Source organism: Microcaecilia unicolor, chromosome 14, assembly GCF_901765095.1.
Source record: "Microcaecilia unicolor chromosome 14, aMicUni1.1, whole genome shotgun sequence".
NCBI classification, from domain to species: Eukaryota; Metazoa; Chordata; class Amphibia; order Gymnophiona; family Siphonopidae; genus Microcaecilia; species Microcaecilia unicolor.
This window is the reverse complement of record NC_044044.1, coordinates 40,296,472-40,313,704: the sequence shown is the minus strand read 5'-3', so window position 1 is coordinate 40,313,704 and position 17,233 is coordinate 40,296,472. Positions and strand designations below refer to the sequence as shown.

The 17,233-nt window shown below is 45.0% G+C and overlaps 1 protein-coding gene across 3 annotated transcripts in view; it reads left to right on the top strand.

Annotated features, from left to right (window-relative positions):
• BNIPL (BCL2 interacting protein like) overlaps positions 1-17,233 on the top strand; it is a 49,364-nt gene that overhangs the window by 14,509 nt on the left and 17,622 nt on the right. For 2 of the 3 annotated variants that reach the window (XM_030187568.1, XM_030187569.1), the window contains exons 1-7: positions 121-236; positions 3,425-3,532; positions 6,041-6,102; positions 9,059-9,286; positions 14,625-14,807; positions 16,570-16,672; positions 17,068-17,199. In XM_030187568.1, coding sequence (XP_030043428.1) covers positions 151-236; positions 3,425-3,532; positions 6,041-6,102; positions 9,059-9,286; positions 14,625-14,807; positions 16,570-16,672; positions 17,068-17,199 — 902 coding nt within the window. In that variant the 5' untranslated portion in view covers positions 121-150. Of the gene's footprint in view, positions 1-120; positions 237-3,424; positions 3,533-6,040; positions 6,103-9,058; positions 9,287-14,624; positions 14,808-16,569; positions 16,673-17,067; positions 17,200-17,233 lie in introns of those variants that run through there. The other variant, XM_030187570.1, reaches the window with a different exon arrangement.

Genomic DNA, 17,233 nt, shown 5'->3' with positions numbered 1-17,233 from the left:
CAAATATGCTTAAGCCAACATCTACTCTAGAGGTTTGGGTGTGCCCTAAAAACCACAGCCCTTCCTTGCCATCCCAGGTAGCAGAATGAGGTCAGGGCTTTCAGATCCTACCTGGGTGCTGCTGATCTCAGCTCTGCAAGAAAAAGCTCAATGGCTTTCTCACTTGTTTTGCTCGAGACTGGAAAGAAAGGAAGGGATCTTTATAACAGAGCCCTGAACCCAGTTTCAGAAATCAGGTAACTTTTTTTCCTTCCTAGTTTAGCTTCTGCTACATGCGTGATCTCTGTAACTGTCTGTAGCCCAGGGTGAAAATCTGGGAGATGTCTCTCTCGTGTGCCATAAGCTGGTAATTAACTTGAAGATGAATAGTGGATGGGGAGAAAGGATAAACCACAGAACTTGAAGAAGGGCTGGTTTAATCAGGCTGAAATGAGAGAGAAGTTATTAGCACAAAATCACATTACTTTTAGGACCTGATGCAGATGATAGGGGTTGTAGGAGCCTTGTATTATCTGTAAAAGGTAAAAGTTTATGACGAGATTCACCCAAGGCAATGTACAGCAGATAGTTTAACATAAAACTTCCAATTTTAAACAGCATAAGAATATAAGAACATAAGCATTGCCCTACTGGGAACAGACTGAAGGTCCATCGAGCCCAGTATCCTGTTTCTAACATTGGCGAAAGCAGGTTACAAATACCTGGCAAGATCCCAGTTATAAACATAAATAGAATTAATGAGGTAACTTGGAAACAGGAACTTGAAACCTAGTAATAGAACTGACATGAAACGGTATCAGAATATAAACATTGAACGGAAAAATATGATAAATGTCAGCGAAATACAATGATACCACCATAGACAGCATGCAAGAAAATTCATATAACAAAGATTTAATATGATGCCAGTGTATATCAATGAAACATCTAAAAGCACCTGTTAGAACATTCAAATAACAGAGATATGATGCCAATGCAGATATATAGATGGGAACAAGCTGGGTAGTACAGAGTCAATTGAGCAAAGGTTTCCAGCAGATTTGTAAAATCTATTTCTCTTTTTAGTACATTGCTCTTTTGGAGAGTGATTCTCACATTGCTTGCATGCTGCAGAGATTGCGCTTTTTAAATCTGTGCGAAAAGCTGGCAGTTTTCAAATGGCCTATTTTTGTGGCTACATTTCTCTGGGAATTGACCCTTTTACAGAGTGGAGGAGTGGCCTAGTGGGTAGGGTGGTGGACTTTGGTCCTGGGGAACTGAGTTTGGATTCCCACTTCAGGCCAGGCAGCTCCTTGTGACTCTGGGCAAGTCACTTAAACCCTCCATTGCCCCATGTAAGCCGCATTGAGCCTGCCATGAGTGGGAAAGTGCAGGGTAACAAATGTAACAAAAAAATAAATAAATTAACAAACCGCTTGATCTGCACCCGCCATATTGAAATGCTTATTTTTTTTTTGTTACATTCTGTACCCCGCACTTTCCCACTCATGGCAGGCCTCAATGCGGCTTACATGGGGCAATGGGGGTTAAGTGTTAGTCCAGGAATGCTGCTAAGCCTGGGCTCACGGGGATGATGAGGGGGTCTGGCTAGCGATAATTTTCTAATAAAAAGAGGTACCAGAGCTAGTAGGGCAGAAGAGGTTCCACTCCAGCTACAACCTGGAAAAGGAAACGAGATTGCAAAAGGTTCTGAGGCAGTGGACTTGGCATCGCCTGGTAGACAATCATCAAAGGATGAGCCATTTTTTGGTCCTTTGCAGCATTCCTCAACATGCAATAACTGTCTGGAAAGCAGGGTGGGAGTAATTATGAAGTCTTTTCTGTGTGTGAAGTGTATTTTACACACGGAAATGTGCTTTTATAAAATGACACTTGCCTACGCGAGGTTTGCATACGGTTCTTATGTGACCTTCATGAAATTCTAAGGGGTCCTTTTACAAAGGCGTGCTGAAAAATGGGCTGCGGTAGTGTAGACACATATTTTGGGTGCACGCAGAGTCATTTTTCAGTGCACCTATAAAAAATGCCTTTTTAAAGGTTTTGCCAAAAAATGGATGTGCGGCAAATGAAAATTGCTATGCGTCCATTTGGGGTTTGAAATTTCAGGGGATAGTACTGTTGCAAGAAAACCCAGCAAATTATGTCTGACTCTAAACCAGTGGCATAGCTATGGGGGGCCACGGGGGCCTGGGCCCCCCAAATTGGCTCTGGGGCCCCTGGTTTGGCTGGTGGGTAGGAGGGGGGTAGTGACCATTGGGGGAGTAAGGGAGGTCATCCTCGATTCCCTCCGGTGGTCATCTGGTCAGTTCGGGCACCTTTTTGAGGCTTGGTCACAAGAAAAAATGGACCAAGTAAAGTTGGGCCAAGTGTTCGTCAGGGATGCCCGTCTTTTTTCCATTATCGTCCGAGAATGCCCATTGTTTAAGCACGCCTCAGTCCTGCCTTCGCTACACCTCCGACACGCCCTCGTGAACATTGGTCATCCCCGTGACAGACTGCAGTTGAGGGCGCCCAAAATCGGCTTTCGATTATGCCGATTTGGGCGACCCTGAGAGAAGGACGCCCATCTCCCGATTTGTGTCGGAAGATGGCGCCCTTCTCTTTTGAAATAAGCCTGCTAGAGACTCAGAGAGCCTTACACGTAGGAAATTACACGTTGCTTATGACTTCTGGTAAAGATATTAGGATTTCTGCTTTGTCTTAATAGATGAGGCCTGTGGTTCCACCTCACCATCCTCATCCTATCCCTCAACTCTAGTTGACTGGTAGAGGTATGACAATACTGCTGCACGACTTATATTCCGCCAGTGTCACTATGCTCATTTTAGCCCTCTCCTCACTTCATTGGCTCCATATCCATTTCCGCATACAGTTCAAACTCCTCTTATTGACTTACAAGTGCCTTTACTCTGCAACTCCTCAGTACCTCTCCACTCTCATCTCTCCCTACACCCCTCTCCGGGAACTATGTTCACTAGATAAATCTCTTATCTGCACTCTACTCCTCCACTACTAACTCCAGACTCCGTTCCTTTTTATCTTGCCGCACCATATGCCTGGAATAGACTTCCTGAGCCGGTATGTCAAGCTCCATCTCTGGCCACCTTCAGATCTAGGTGAAAAGCCCACCTTTTTGATGCTGCTTTTAACTCCTAATCCTTACTCACTTACCCATGTTTTATCATTCCCACCTTAGTAATTCCCTTATCTCTTATTTGTCCTGTTTGTCTGTCCTAATTAGATAGTAAGCTCTGTCGAGCAGGGCCTGTCTCTTCATGTTCAAGTGTACAGTGCTGCGTAAGTCTTGCAGCGCTATAGAAATGATAAGTAGTAGTAGTAGTGATGTCATGCTACTTTGAGCCACCCAGCTGATCTGCAGAGAGGTTCGTGGTACTATCTATGTTGTGACTTTTGCAATTTACAGGTATAAGAAGAGCTTGTGGGCCCAGGACTCTCCCGAGCCAGTCGTCAGACACCTGTGCATTGATGACATGGAACTGAAAGAGGAATGGCAAGAGGAGGAATATCCAAGGTAAATGCATGATGGGAAAGCCAAAGCCATGCTTATACAGTAGGTTTCAGGCCAGATGATTTTGGAAGAGACAAAGGAGGTCTGTTCAAAGTTTAGATAACACTTTATCCCTCGACCTCTCTGTAATTGGGGGAGGAGGAGGAGGAGATGAAACACTGTCACCTGGTACATTAAATAATACCATTTTCTGATTCTCACACTAGTTTATCCTACTTTCCAAAGGTTCATGAGGTCGCATTCATGCGTGCTCCTAAGAAGTAATAACTTGTGTCCTTCATGCCATTGTTTTCAGCACATGTTAGGGGGTCAAATGGCAGGAGTAATTCTTTTCAATCTACGTATTTTTAGTCAAGTCCAAGTGGACAAAAAATCACCGAGTTCTACCAGGCCTAGAAACAACCATGTTCATGTGTTGAGCAAAATTTAAAATCAGATTGCACAAGTGTTTCATTCTCTGGCTGGGTTCCCTCCGATTCACTGTTCAACCACAATCAGCTTCTCTCTAATAGCGTCTGTGGCTTAGTAATGACTTTCTCTCATGAGGTAAATGGATTTGGTCCAAACATCCCTGTGAGAGGAACCAACCTCGTTCCTAAGTCAGGGTATGTGGGAAAAGATAGCAATGCCTCAGAGGCCAAAATGCGTCTCCCTCAGGAGTTCATAGGGAGTTTGAGATACAGGCAACATATCAACATTTTTTTTAAACTCAAGCTGGTGACTCCCAATATAGCTGAGACCATTTTTGTATCTTTCTACCACATTTTCGTGGTCTCTGTGGGCCCTGTGGGATTTCACCAGGTAGGAGAAGCTCTTGGCCAGTTCAGCAGGGTTTAACCAGGCATCTGGCAATATTCAGAAGCAGTTAGTGGCACTGGATATTGCCTGTGACCACCCAGCACTGTCTGGTTAATGCTGCGGCAGTCCAGAGGCGGAGCCTGGGTAGAGCTGGGACTTAACCAGTTAGCAGTGATATTCAGTCCATTAACTGACTAAGGTGTGCTGAAAAATGGCCTGTGCTGGTGTAGACGCATGTAGGTGCATTTTTCAGGACCCCTGCAAAAAAAGGCCATTTTTTCTGCCAAAAATGGATGTGCGGCAAAATAAAAATCAGCATGCATCCATTTTGGGCCTGAGACCTTACCGCCACCCGTTGACTTAGAGGTAGGGTCTCGGGTGGTAATCATCAGCGTGCGTACACTGCCAATTACCGCCCAGTGAGTGCCACGCGGTACAAAAATAGAAATTTGGATGCGTGTAGAAATTAGACTTACCACCAGGGGCATGCGGTAGCCGGGTGGTAATTCTAATTTGACGCATTTTGTACGCGTGTAGGTACCTATGCATCTTAAGAAAAGGGTCCCTAAGTAAGTTGATAAAGTTAAAACAGCAAAACAACTGTCCTACTTTATCCATTGAGCTAACCAGGTACCGGTCTGAATATTGGTCGGTACACGGTTAACCTCCAGGTGGAGCCTGGATTATGGTCCGGCATTGAATATCCAGGGTGAATTCAGCCTGCAGCTTAAAAGCCACTGACCGCTGCCAGCTGAATATCTACTCTTGCATTTTTGGGGGACCTTCTCCATCTCCACATGTAGTACAGAATACAGTAATACCTCGGTTTTCGTTGACTTCAGTTATCGTCGGTTTCGGTTTTCGTCGATTTTTTTTTTCCGCGAAAAATTTGTCTCGGATTTCGTCGGTTGCCTCGGATTTCGTTGGTGTGCCCATGTGACCTCGCTGCTAATTTTGCAAAAACAAAGGGCGACCCACGTGTTCTCCTGCTCAGTGATTCATATGGAAATAATTGCCTCGGTCTTCGTCGGTTTCAGATTATCGCCGATTGTTTTCGGACGGATTATCGACGAAAACCGAGGTATCACTGTAGTCATTTGGTCCAGAGACTTCTACGATCAACGAGACTACTGCCAGGCTAACATATACCCCCTGGCAGTAATTTCAGATTTGGTGCACGCCCATACCACCGGGACAACTGATTTTATAACATTTCCTAACGCATGCTGCGCTTCCTGCGTTAATCGGCTGTTGGTGCGTGCTGACCGGTCACTGCGCATATAGCGTGTGAGCCCGTACCGCTAGATCAATGGATGGCGGCAAGGGCTCGGGCCGTAAATAAGCATACTCTGGTTTCAATTTTACCGCAGGCCCTTTTCCCGACCCATTGAAAAAAAGGCCTTTTTCCCACACACGGTAAAAACTGGCCCGGCGTTCACCAAAAACACCTGCCCACACCACACTACCCAGGCCACTTTTTGCCGTGGCTTAGTGAAAGGACCCCTTAGATTGTTCCCTTTTACCGCTGTGTCTGGTTTTCTTGAATTAAGGTTTAGTTTCAGATGATCGTTCGCCACAATTCTGTTGGGGGTCTCGATCCCTGTGTTTACAAAGGTTTCAGGAGACGTGACCTGCCACTCTTTCTGCATTCAGTTTTCCTGACTCTAGTGCATCTTTTCAAACAAGCGGAGCTGACAGCGATCTGTTTTTCAGGCTTTTTCCAGAAGAGGCCCTGGAGGAGGACCTTGAAGACGCCAGTGGGGATGGCAGGCCAGGTAGGATCAGATAAGGAGACGGTGTAATAATCGATTTATATGTCGGGTGGTGAACCGAATCGTGGCAGAAAAATAAGTTTACTGAGTCTATCTGCTTTAGGCTTTGAAAAGGGCAACACAGTGAGGCCTTCACCTGAGAGAGTCAAACCAGGCCTCACAGATTATATTACATGACATTATACAAGACTTACAGCCTACAAATACCTTGTAGAAAGTTCCCTGCCAGTTACAATATAATAGCAATTGTTGACCCAATCGTTCAAACTGATAAAAGAACACAATATGTAGATACATGACCATCAATTAATAAAATCTTAAATAAAACCAAGTACTGCATATTTCTGAAATAAAACAAAAATCTTCAACAACCTTCTAAAAACTTGATCATTTCTAAACCTAATTTCAAAAGGTAGAGAATTCCACATAGACGCAGCTTGATATGCAAAAGATGAGATTAGAAATGTAAAAAAATAAAGCCTTCTTCATTGGGTGGGGGAGGGGCGGGTAACATAGCAAAACTTGATTGTGGAAACGGCCCAATTTTTGGTCTAACAACTGATTAACCAGGGCTATCGTATAAGGCGGAGCCTGACCGTATGATATTTAAAAAACCATGCCACCCAATTTAAACTGAACCCTTGCCTCAATCGGGAGCCAATGCAATTCGAGTGTATAAAATCTTACAAAGGATTATAAGAGAGGCAAATACAAGCCCTGTAATCACTAGAATGAAATTATCATAGCAAGAAAGACCAGGGCAACTAGAAATAATTATCATTGGAAAATTCATCCGGGGGGGGGGGGGAATTTATAGAGCATATTTTCACTGGATTCTCACTGATAAAGAGGAGAGAACCAGTATCACTCATACAATAATTATCTTAGCTCTAACCCTAATAAAAAGCTTGGAAGAACTCGATGAGTTGTAGTGGGAATATGAGGAAATAAATCTTAACTGAGAGCAGTGGCGTAGCTAAGGGTTGGCCTGGGTGGGGGACAGGCCCACCCATTCTTGGCTCAGGCCCACCCAAAACAATTCAGCAGTGGCCGCGTTTCTACCCTTTCAACCAGATCCGGTGTTTTCCTCTGTTCGCGTTGCTCACCCATACCACCCCCCCCCCCTTTGTAAACCTCCCCCTTCCTCATATACCTCATCCACTTCACAGGTGGGGGCAACAACGCACATCTGCTGCCTGCAAGCTTCTCTCTGCCGTGTCCCTAACATCAGCGAAGGTAGAATGCCGCAGAGGGAAGTGTGCGGAGCCAGTGCAGGTAGTGGATGAATATTGCTGCTGCCGCCCGTGAGGTAGTTAAAGTACATGGGGGATGGGCGGGTGGCTGTGGTGGCAAATGCCAGATCTGGGGGCGGAGGAGAAGGGAGCAAGATGCAGGATAAAGGGGGAGGGGTAGTTTGGGAATGCCCAGCCAACGTAACTGTGGGCCCATCCAAAATAACAGGTCTGGCTACGCTCCTGACTGAGAGAGTGGTGGATGCCTGAAAGAAAAATCGCCAGCAAGGGAGGGGCAACCAAAACTGTGATGGAATTGAAACATAGCGGAGATAGACAACTGAGAGCAGTGGTAAAAAGACTGATGGGGGATCATGAGAGAGGGAAACACTGGGGGTAGTGGTAAAGATCAGGTGGGAGACTTGAGTCACGGTAGGGAGTGGGTGGGGGCAGGTGTTGTTTTAGTCAGTGGGAACGTATGTCATCTACTCAAAGGGGTAGAAATCCAGAGAGAAATAGTGTCAGTCCAGGCAGGTTGGATGGGCCATGTGGTCTTTCTCTGTCGTCATTTACTATGTTACCAGATAAAAGCAAGAAAAGCTCATTCCATTTGATTGAAACAGAACAATTTACTGATAGGGTGACAGCTCATGGCAAAGTTTGATTAATAATCATTAGTGTCGACACGATTTAACATTTAAAATTGAAAGCTTTTCTATTTCATCATATTGGCTTTGAACCTTCAGATCCTAATCAACAGGATGTTTTAGTTATGTTTTGGGGTTAATTTTATTATTAATATTGTAATTCCCAGAAGTTTGATCTGGCTTCTTTTAGTGTAACCCAACCTTGAACTGCAGAGGTAAAGGCAGATTAGAAATTCTGGTGAACATGGGATATAGAAATGTTGAGTGTAATTCACTGGATACCAAAGCCCACTCACTACAAACCAGAAAAAGGAGAATGGGTTTGGCTTCTGTGCAGTAGGAATGGATCCTCAGAAGCTTAGCCAAAATTGGGTGGCGGAGCAGGTGGGGGAAGAGAGGTTGGTGGTTGGGAGGCGAGGATAGTGCTGGGCAGACTTGTACGGTCTGTGCCCTGAAAAAGGCAGGTACAAATCAAGGTAAGGTATACACATATCAGTTTATCTTGTTGGGCAGACTGGATGGACCTTGCAGGTCTTTTTCTGCCGTCATCTACTATGTTACTATGTAGCTGTCTTTCCAAATCGGAGTTCAAGGCAAATTACAAATTCAGCTCTAGTTGATCGGTCCCTGCCTAAGAAGACGTACAATAGGTTCCACCAGAGAGTGAAGTCCTAAAACGTCCCTCAGACAGCAGACGTTCCATTCCTCTTTCCTCTTGCTGATAGTCAGTATGGGTGTCAGTGAGAGATTCAGATGCTGCTTAAACGTAACCATTTTGGGCCTGAGACCTTACCGCCAGCCATTGACCTAGCAGTAAAGTCTCACGTGTTAACCGGGCGGTATTTGTCAGCATGCATACTATGCTGATTACCACCAGGGCGCGTAGCGGATGCGCATCGAAAATGAAATTACCACAAGGGCCATGCGGTAGCCGAGCAGTAACTCAAAATTGAATCACATACGCGGCTTAGTAAAAGGGACCCCTTATGTTCTTATGTTTAAGCATCATTTGAACCCTGTTCCGGGCCACTTTTCCACTTCTCTTTGAGCTCTCCTGACTGAAAACCCTTTGCATTGCAGTTCCTGCAAACACTCTACAGCTGTGCGGCAATCGGCACATGAAGAAACGCCTCTTGGCGCCAACCCTCAGCTTGACCCTAGAGCACAGAGAAGGGTCTGTGGCCTCGGGCGAGGGTCACGATCACTCACTGGATGAAGACTTTGACATAGATGTGGATGAACTAGACACCCCGTCGGACAGCGAGCATGTTGAAATCCACGAAAACAGTCACGAGTTTGATTGGGAAGGTAATTCAACTTCTAGGAATTTGTCTTTGTTTTTTAAAATTTCAATAAAGAGTTGGGGTTTTTTTTCAAAATTCAGACGATTGGACTGGGAGGTGAGAAATAGACGTTTTGTCGAAAATGCCCCTCTTAATGTCTGCCCATGGCTTGACATCTAAGTCCAATTTTGCATGCTTTTGCTAAAAATGCCCAAGAATCGAGTAGCAAACATAGCCATTTTTTAACATGAAAAAGTTTGTTTTTTGTTCGAAAATCACCTTTTTCTAGACAATCTTTGCTCAGTACATTTTACTTTTGGTACCATTTTGGGGATAAAAAAAGTCCAAGAGAAAAACGCCCAAAAAACAGCCATTGGGTTGTCTAAGGGCTATCATTCTTAGTAGAGTGGCCACACAGACATCCCAGTACTGCAGTGGACTTCACATAAAAGGTCCCAGGTACCCATATTACCATAACCCCCTTATATTGTATGGTGAGCCCTCCAGGAACAGCGAGTGAACAGCGAAGTGAACAGCGAGTGAACCTCACTCTGCACCACTACAATAGCCCTCAAGCATGCAGGTGTCACCTATATGTAGGTAGAGTAAGTAGTTTGTGGTTTTTGGAGGGCTCACGCATTCCACCACAAGTGTACCAGTTAGAGTAGGACATGGGCCTGGGTTCCCTTCTCTATAGTCTACTGCACCGACTGCTAGGCTACTCCTGGAACCTGCCTGATGCTCTAACAAGAACATGTGTAGCATCACATCATACCTTATACCATGAGTTATCTTGTTGGGTATACTCAGTGGCGTAGGAAGGGGGGGGGCGGTGGGGCGGTCCGCCCCGGGTACACGCTGCTGGGGGGGTGTTGGCTCTGCTGGTTCCCTGCTCCCTCTGCCCTGGAACAGGTTACTTCCTGTTCCAGGGCAGAGAGAGCAGGGAACCAGCGGAGCCAACGCAGCTCCCAGTGACGTGCGTTCGGGGATGGATCGGCCCTCTCGCCGACCCCTCACTTCCTAATTCTCGTAAGAATGCGCTCCGGAGGGGGGAGGGTGCGTGCTGAGGGGGGGGAGACACCGTGCTGCAGCCGGGGGGGGGGGGGGTGCGCAGCGGCAACCCGCCCCGGGTGTCAGCCGCCCTCGCTACGGCACTGGGTATACTGGATGGACCATACAGGTCGTTACTTGCTGTCATCTACTATTTTACTATTTGTATATGTTGCATAAAGCTGACAGATGCACTTATGTGCCTTTATCAAATGACCCCGGGGAAAGCAGACGTACACATTTATACCTCCTCCAAGACAGGGCTAATTATATGAGGGTAATTCTATATTCTACAAAGGGGAACAGAGAAGGAGCCCAATGGTTAGAGCCGCGGTCTGGGAAGTGGAAGCCACAGCAGCTCCTTGTGGCCTTGGGCAAATCACATAACCTTCCACTGCCTGGCACTTGATGCTCTGGCAGGATTGCCAGTGCAGGTCATGCCCCCTTGTATTGGATAGCAGCAACATAGGAGAAGGCAATGGCAACCCATCCCCATGTCATGCCAGGAAACCCACAAGAGAGGGTCCCTCGTGTGGCTGCCAGGCGTCAGTTTCACTTAAGGGCACTGGATTCTGTCAAGGAAAGCAGGTGCCTCGTTTCTCGTACAAAATATTAGCGTTACTGGGTTTTATGCTCGTATGCATTTAGGTACCAGCCATACAGGTGGCCTGAGTGCTTGCACTCAAGTGCTGGGGGGGGGGGGGGGGGGTTTCCTGTAGGGGACGTGCTTAACTGTACACCCAGCCACACTCTGCCCAGAGTCCACCCATGTGCCCACCTACCTATAAAGCACACACTGTTGATGTGCACGTAGGTGCATAGCCAGCATGCTAGTGCATATGTGTGTGTGCACATATATGTTGGTTTTGTGAATGTTTACATGTGTAACTGGTGCATGATCCATACTCTACTACAACATCACTCTGTATTTGTTCATACCGATATTGGCGATCGCCTGTACGGTACTATGTAAGCCACATTGAGCCTGCAAATAGGTGGGAAAATGTGGGATACAAATGTAGCAAATAAATAAATAAATGGTAGCACCAACTTTATGGAGTCCCCCCCCCCCCCCACCATGTATGTGTATGTAATTTAAGAATGGATGAATATGAGTTTATTTTATAATATATGCACATAAGAGCTTATCCTGCCCCCACTCTGCCTATTCATCGCCCACGTGAATTACTGTGTAAAAGCAGCACCTTGGCAATTGATTAAAAACTGAACCTACTTCTACACGTTCTAGGCCAGGGGCGTACACGGTGTTTCATTAGTGAAACGCTTGATCAGAAACCCATGTGTGTAAGGGCAGCATGAATTTGTTCTCCTGGGACCACATGACGATGTTAATCTTGTATAGCACGATTTGTACGCGTCAACATTTGCGGATCTCTTCTGAAAATGTGACTTCTTATCCACCAAATAGCTCTGTAATGTCTGTAATATTTTAAAATCATGTAAGCTAAAAAGTGGGCTGCAACCTCAGGTGGACGCCCCTGCCTTAGTCTACAAGTCATCCGAAGGGGTAAGCAAGGAGACGTCAAACAGGAGTCCGTTATAACAGCACCTAATTCTGCCAGGTCATAAAAAGGTGCAGCAGTGGTGGTGATGGGGCAGGGGAAACATTTCCTTTATAGCAACAGAACACAATCAGGTGTTTTTAATTATACACGTGCTTCAAAACTTTGATAAGCGTTATTAATTTTGAGATGGCCAACTGTCCATCAGTCCATCACGGGAGCTGTCCAGCCTCCTTGGTACTGAACAACGAAAATGCAGTTTAATAATCCCTTCAATTTATTCGGCATTCTTGTATTCTGCTAAATGTAGCTTGAAGCTTCAGATTTACATATTAGTCAAACCTTCAATATATTTTTATCTGTAGAGTTGCGTATAAAGGTTTTTAGCTGAAAATGTTCAGAAATCGTTATAGCCTTTGAAAGAGGCAGGAATTCTCTTCATTTTCAAATGCTCAGACAACTGCTTGGAGAACTGTAACCATATGCTGAGAGTTTAGAAGGGGTTAAAGTGTTTGCTCAACCATGAACTTGTCTTCATCAGACTATAGGAAGGCCTAACAAGTCACTAAACTATTTGGCCATATTAATAACTAATAGAAACTAGTACCGAATCAATGGGAAAGGGTGTCCAAACTTTTCCACCTGCCAATTAATTTAGGGATTGTTTTTTAATCCCTGCCTGCTTCCTTCTGCTGTTTTGGGGGGCTTCCAGTTCAAATTAAATCTGTCCCAGCTGAGGCGCCAACTACTTGGGTGAAGGGGGAAGAGGAGCAGTTCTCAATGACAGCAGGTTATTTTTGAGTCGGCCAGTAGGAGCCGCTGTTGAGTGCTAGCTGTTACTCTCCTTTTCCTAGGGCTTGAGAACGCTGCCTTTAATGAATAATCACCTAGATTTTGGATTTTTTTTTTTAATTAGCACCCTGTCTTTTTGTGGTTTTGTTTTGACAGTGCTTTTCTTCTGTTTTCAGAGTTAGGAATACCTGAGATATGTGTGATGAATTTTTAATGTCATTGACCTAGGAGTCAACTAAAACACACGTTAGCCAACGACCATGTACTGAATCTGTGTGCATTACCACTGGTTTTCTGGAAGTAACATTAAATACATACACAGTTTACCTCAATGTAGAAATTACTATCCCAACTCTTTCCTGACAACAAAAACTCAGGGGGCCCCTTCTGCAAAGGTGAGGGTGGGTGGAACAATGGGCTGCCAGGATTTGCACTGTAAATCTGCAATTTGAGCAAATGGCAGGGTTTAGGTGGGACTAGAGTAAATCCTGGCTGTCTAAACTTGGCTTTTCTACATTTATTCAGGATATACATTTAAATATCAATATTTACATGTGTAAATTGCGACCAGAGCTTCCAAATTAGAGGCCTAGGTGTTAAAGCCTGATGTCCTTCTGGCATTAAAATCAGCAGCTCCTGTTACCATGTAGGTTGCTTATTTATTTAGATTTTGCTCACACCTTTTTGAGTAGTAGCTCAAGGTGAGTTACATTCAGGTACTCTGGATATTTCTCTGTCCCAGGAGGGCTCACAATCTAAGTTTGTACCTGAGGCAACGGAGGGTTGCCTCAGGTACAAACCCCTTGTCACCTTTCGTTTGGACTACTGCAATCTGCTTCTTGCTGGCCTCCCACTTAGTCACCTCTCCCCTCTCCAGTCGGTTCAAAACTCTGCTGCCCGTCTCGTCTTCCGCCAGGGTCGCTTTACTCATACTACCCCTCTCCTCAGGTCGCTTCACTGGCTCCCCATCTGTTTTCGCATCCTGTTTAAACTTCTTCTACTAACCTATAAATGTACTCACTCTGCTGCTCCCCAGTATGTCTCCACACTCGTCCTTCCCTACACCCCTTCCCGTGCACTCCGTTCCCTGGATAAATCCTTCTTATCTGTTCCCTTCTCCGCTACTGCCAACTCCAGACTTCGCTCCTTCTGTCTTGCTGCGCCCTATGCCTGGAATAGACTTCCTGAGCCCCTACGTCTTGCCCCATCCTTGACCATCTTTAAATCTAGATTGAAAGCCCACCTCTTTAACATTGCTTTTGACTCGTAACCACTTGTATCCACTCGCCTCCACCTACCCTCCTCTCCTCTTTCCTCTACACATTGATTTGTTTGCTTTATTTTTTGTCTACTAGATTGTAAGCTCTTTGAGCAGGGACTGTTTTCTATGTTTGTGCAGCGCTGCGTAAGCTTTGTAGCGCTATAGAAATGCTAACTAGTAGTAATAGTAGTAGGTGACTTGCCCAAGATCACAAGAAGCAGCAGTGGGATTTGAACTGACCACCTCTGGCTTACAAGACTGGTGCACCACTAGGCCATTCCTCCCCTCCACTCCATCTAGTACATAGTTGTCATATCTTCCTAGATTAAAACTTTGTTGTTGGAAGGATGGGTTAATTTTGGTACTTTGAACTATTTATCTTACAAAAATAGTGAAAGCCGTGGCAGAAGAATAATGGAATGAAAACCTCTTGTGGGCATGTGTCCTTTTATAAGGAGCGTCCTCCCTGCTCCCTCCCTCCCCCGCCCAACATGGCTATTTTCTGAATTAGCACAAGGTCCATTTGCTCTGATTAAGAGAAGTAAGAATGTCTGAGCATCTTTTGTGTGTTGGCTCTTTTCATTCAAGCAGGAGCTGCCATTGTGGAGTTTGCAAAGAACGCCTTGTAGCCCATCAATTATTGAATGCAAAGATACACAAAAGAGAAGGAAAGAGGTAGTTTTCTTCTCATGGGCTTGTAAATAATGAATGCTAAGAAATTATGCCCTGCTTACCAGATGACCTGCCGAGAGCAAAAGGGCTGGACGACGGTGCCACAGAAGACACATTCGGCGAGGGCCGTGTGGCAGACATGGAAGACCAGACCGGCAGAAAGTGGAGGATATTCCTGATGGGCGATGAGGAGCACAAGGTGGACATGACCATCATTGAGCCTTATAAGAGAGTGATCTCGCACGGAGGTAAAGGGGAAGGGTTTCTTCTACTGCAGATGCATAGTGTAATCTTTGGGTAACATTATAGGGATTTTTTTTTTACTCTCTTCTGACGATTTTATTATCCGGTTGAGATTTGTTTTCAAGATGCTGATATTTATGGGGTTGAAGTGGTACAGTTTTACAGGTATTTGAACATCACCCCATGGCGCCTTTCATCCAACGAGGAGACAAACTGCTCACCCAGGTGCAAAGTGGCAATTTTCAAAGGGAGAATATGCAGATACTTCCCTGTCAGAATTGTCACGGGCCCAAAGTATCAGTACACATTTTCACCTTTTCTAGCTACGGAGAGTTGAAAACACGAACTATGTACATTTATTTTTCTAGCCCTGCCTAACACGCCACAAACTCCTCTGACCGAGGTTCTGCGCACTGTGAAAGAGAGAAGGTCTGTTCGTAGCCACTTCCAGGGAGGGGGCAGGTTTCACAACTTAGGGCCCTGTATACTAAGCTGCGTTAGTGTTTTTACCGCACCTACGCTTAGCGTGCACACTAGTCATGTAGGACGCCTACAGGAATATTGTAGGCACGCACAAGGTTAACACGTGTACATGGTTTACACACGTTAAAAACATTAACGTGCTTATAACGTTGCTTAATAAACAGGGCCCTTAACATTGTATTTATACATTTACAGTGTACATTGTTCAGGAAATTTTATGGGCAGATAATCAACGTAAAGATCGAATAAATACATCATTCCTTCTCCCTGGGTAAATGCATTTGAAATGATTAATTCAAACTGCATGCGCTGATCCAGTCCTTTTGGAAGACCTCGCCCATCTCTCGGAGATCTGCTTCTCAGCTCCATGTTGAGAATTTACGCATTTTCCACTGTGCGGAAGACTTTCATTAATATTTGCTGGAAAGCAGGTCAACCAGATTTGATTGAGGTCTTGACTGTCTGTTTGAGAATTCATGAGGGCTTTTGTAGGAACACCCTGAACGCCAGCATGAACTAAACAAATATGAAGCCATTAGCACAGGTAGACTGCGCAAATATACTTACTTAATGGATTCCTAATGTACTCTGGAAGTCAGCACCTTGATTCACAAATGAATATCTATGCCACTTATATATTTTATTTATAAGACTTTTGAGGATAATTCTGTAACAATGTGCCTACTTTTAGATGCCAAGGGACACCTGTTGGAGTCTTTCCATAAGGGAAAATAGGTGCCCACTTTCCTTCATAGAATACTAACGGAGCAGGGCAAATATATGCCTGTATTTTAGGAGTGACCAGACCAGTTACATCAGCTATAAGTTCTATAATTTCTCCATGCACAAGCAGGATAAGGAAGTCGCATGTAGGTGATGTCATTGCTCGACGGCACCAGCTCGGACTTGTTCCATATAGCTCAGAAAAGTCTGGAAGACTCTTCTGAGCATATCTAGACAAGCCCCCCCCCCCCTCCCTTGTGGTAACTGCCACTGCTGCACTGGCCCTCAGTCTATTACATCTGCTCAATGTGACCGTACAGAATTTTGCTCCACACTATCAAGCCTGGCCAAAAGAAATCTATACACAAGACTACGGTCAAAGAAACCAACAAAATAACAGGGTTTAAAACATGCCCCCAGTTTGGAAAAAAATATGGCCCTTTCCAATTCACGTGTCCTGTTACGAAAAAAAGGGTTAGAGATGATCGTTTCTTGTCATTCACTCTACAAGAAGGAGTTTTGTATGTCTGAAATTTTATTTACTATTTCTGCTGTTTTCAGGTTACTATGGTGATGGCCTAAATGTGGTCGTCCTGTTTGCTTCTTGCTATTTGCCAGAAAGCAATACCCCAAACTACCAGTACATCATGGACAATCTGTTTAGGTAAGTGGAAAGCCTGTTAGTCACTTGCGGTTTCCTCTCTTGCCCATACTGACCCCGGGGCCGACACTTTCTCCAAGGTATGAGGCTCTTTGGCTGTTGCCAGACATGTTTGCTTTTTGTTCTGGCCCAGAATACAGTACATGAATTTTAAATGTTTTGTACTAGACTCCTGATGCAGGCCCTATAGGCCGAAACACAGCTGTGTCGAGTCTTGTTCACCCTTCAATAAACTGACTTTACATGTATTAATTCAAAGGTTTTATGTATGTAAAGTCAATTTAATGCATGTGCAAAAACTTTTCTGAACCAAAACCAGAAACTGAATACACCTCCCTTCAAAGGTCACTTTTTTCCTCCTCCCGTGCTGCATGTTCACATCTCCCTTCTCCTTTCAGATATATCATTGGAACGCTGGAGCTGATGGTGGCAGAGAGCTACATGTTGGTTTATCTAAACGGGGCGACACCTCGGAATAAAATCCCCAGCATCAGCTGGATCAAACAGTGTTATCAGACCATTGATAGGCGGTAAGGATCTCGTAAGACCTGCTCTCCCCCCCCC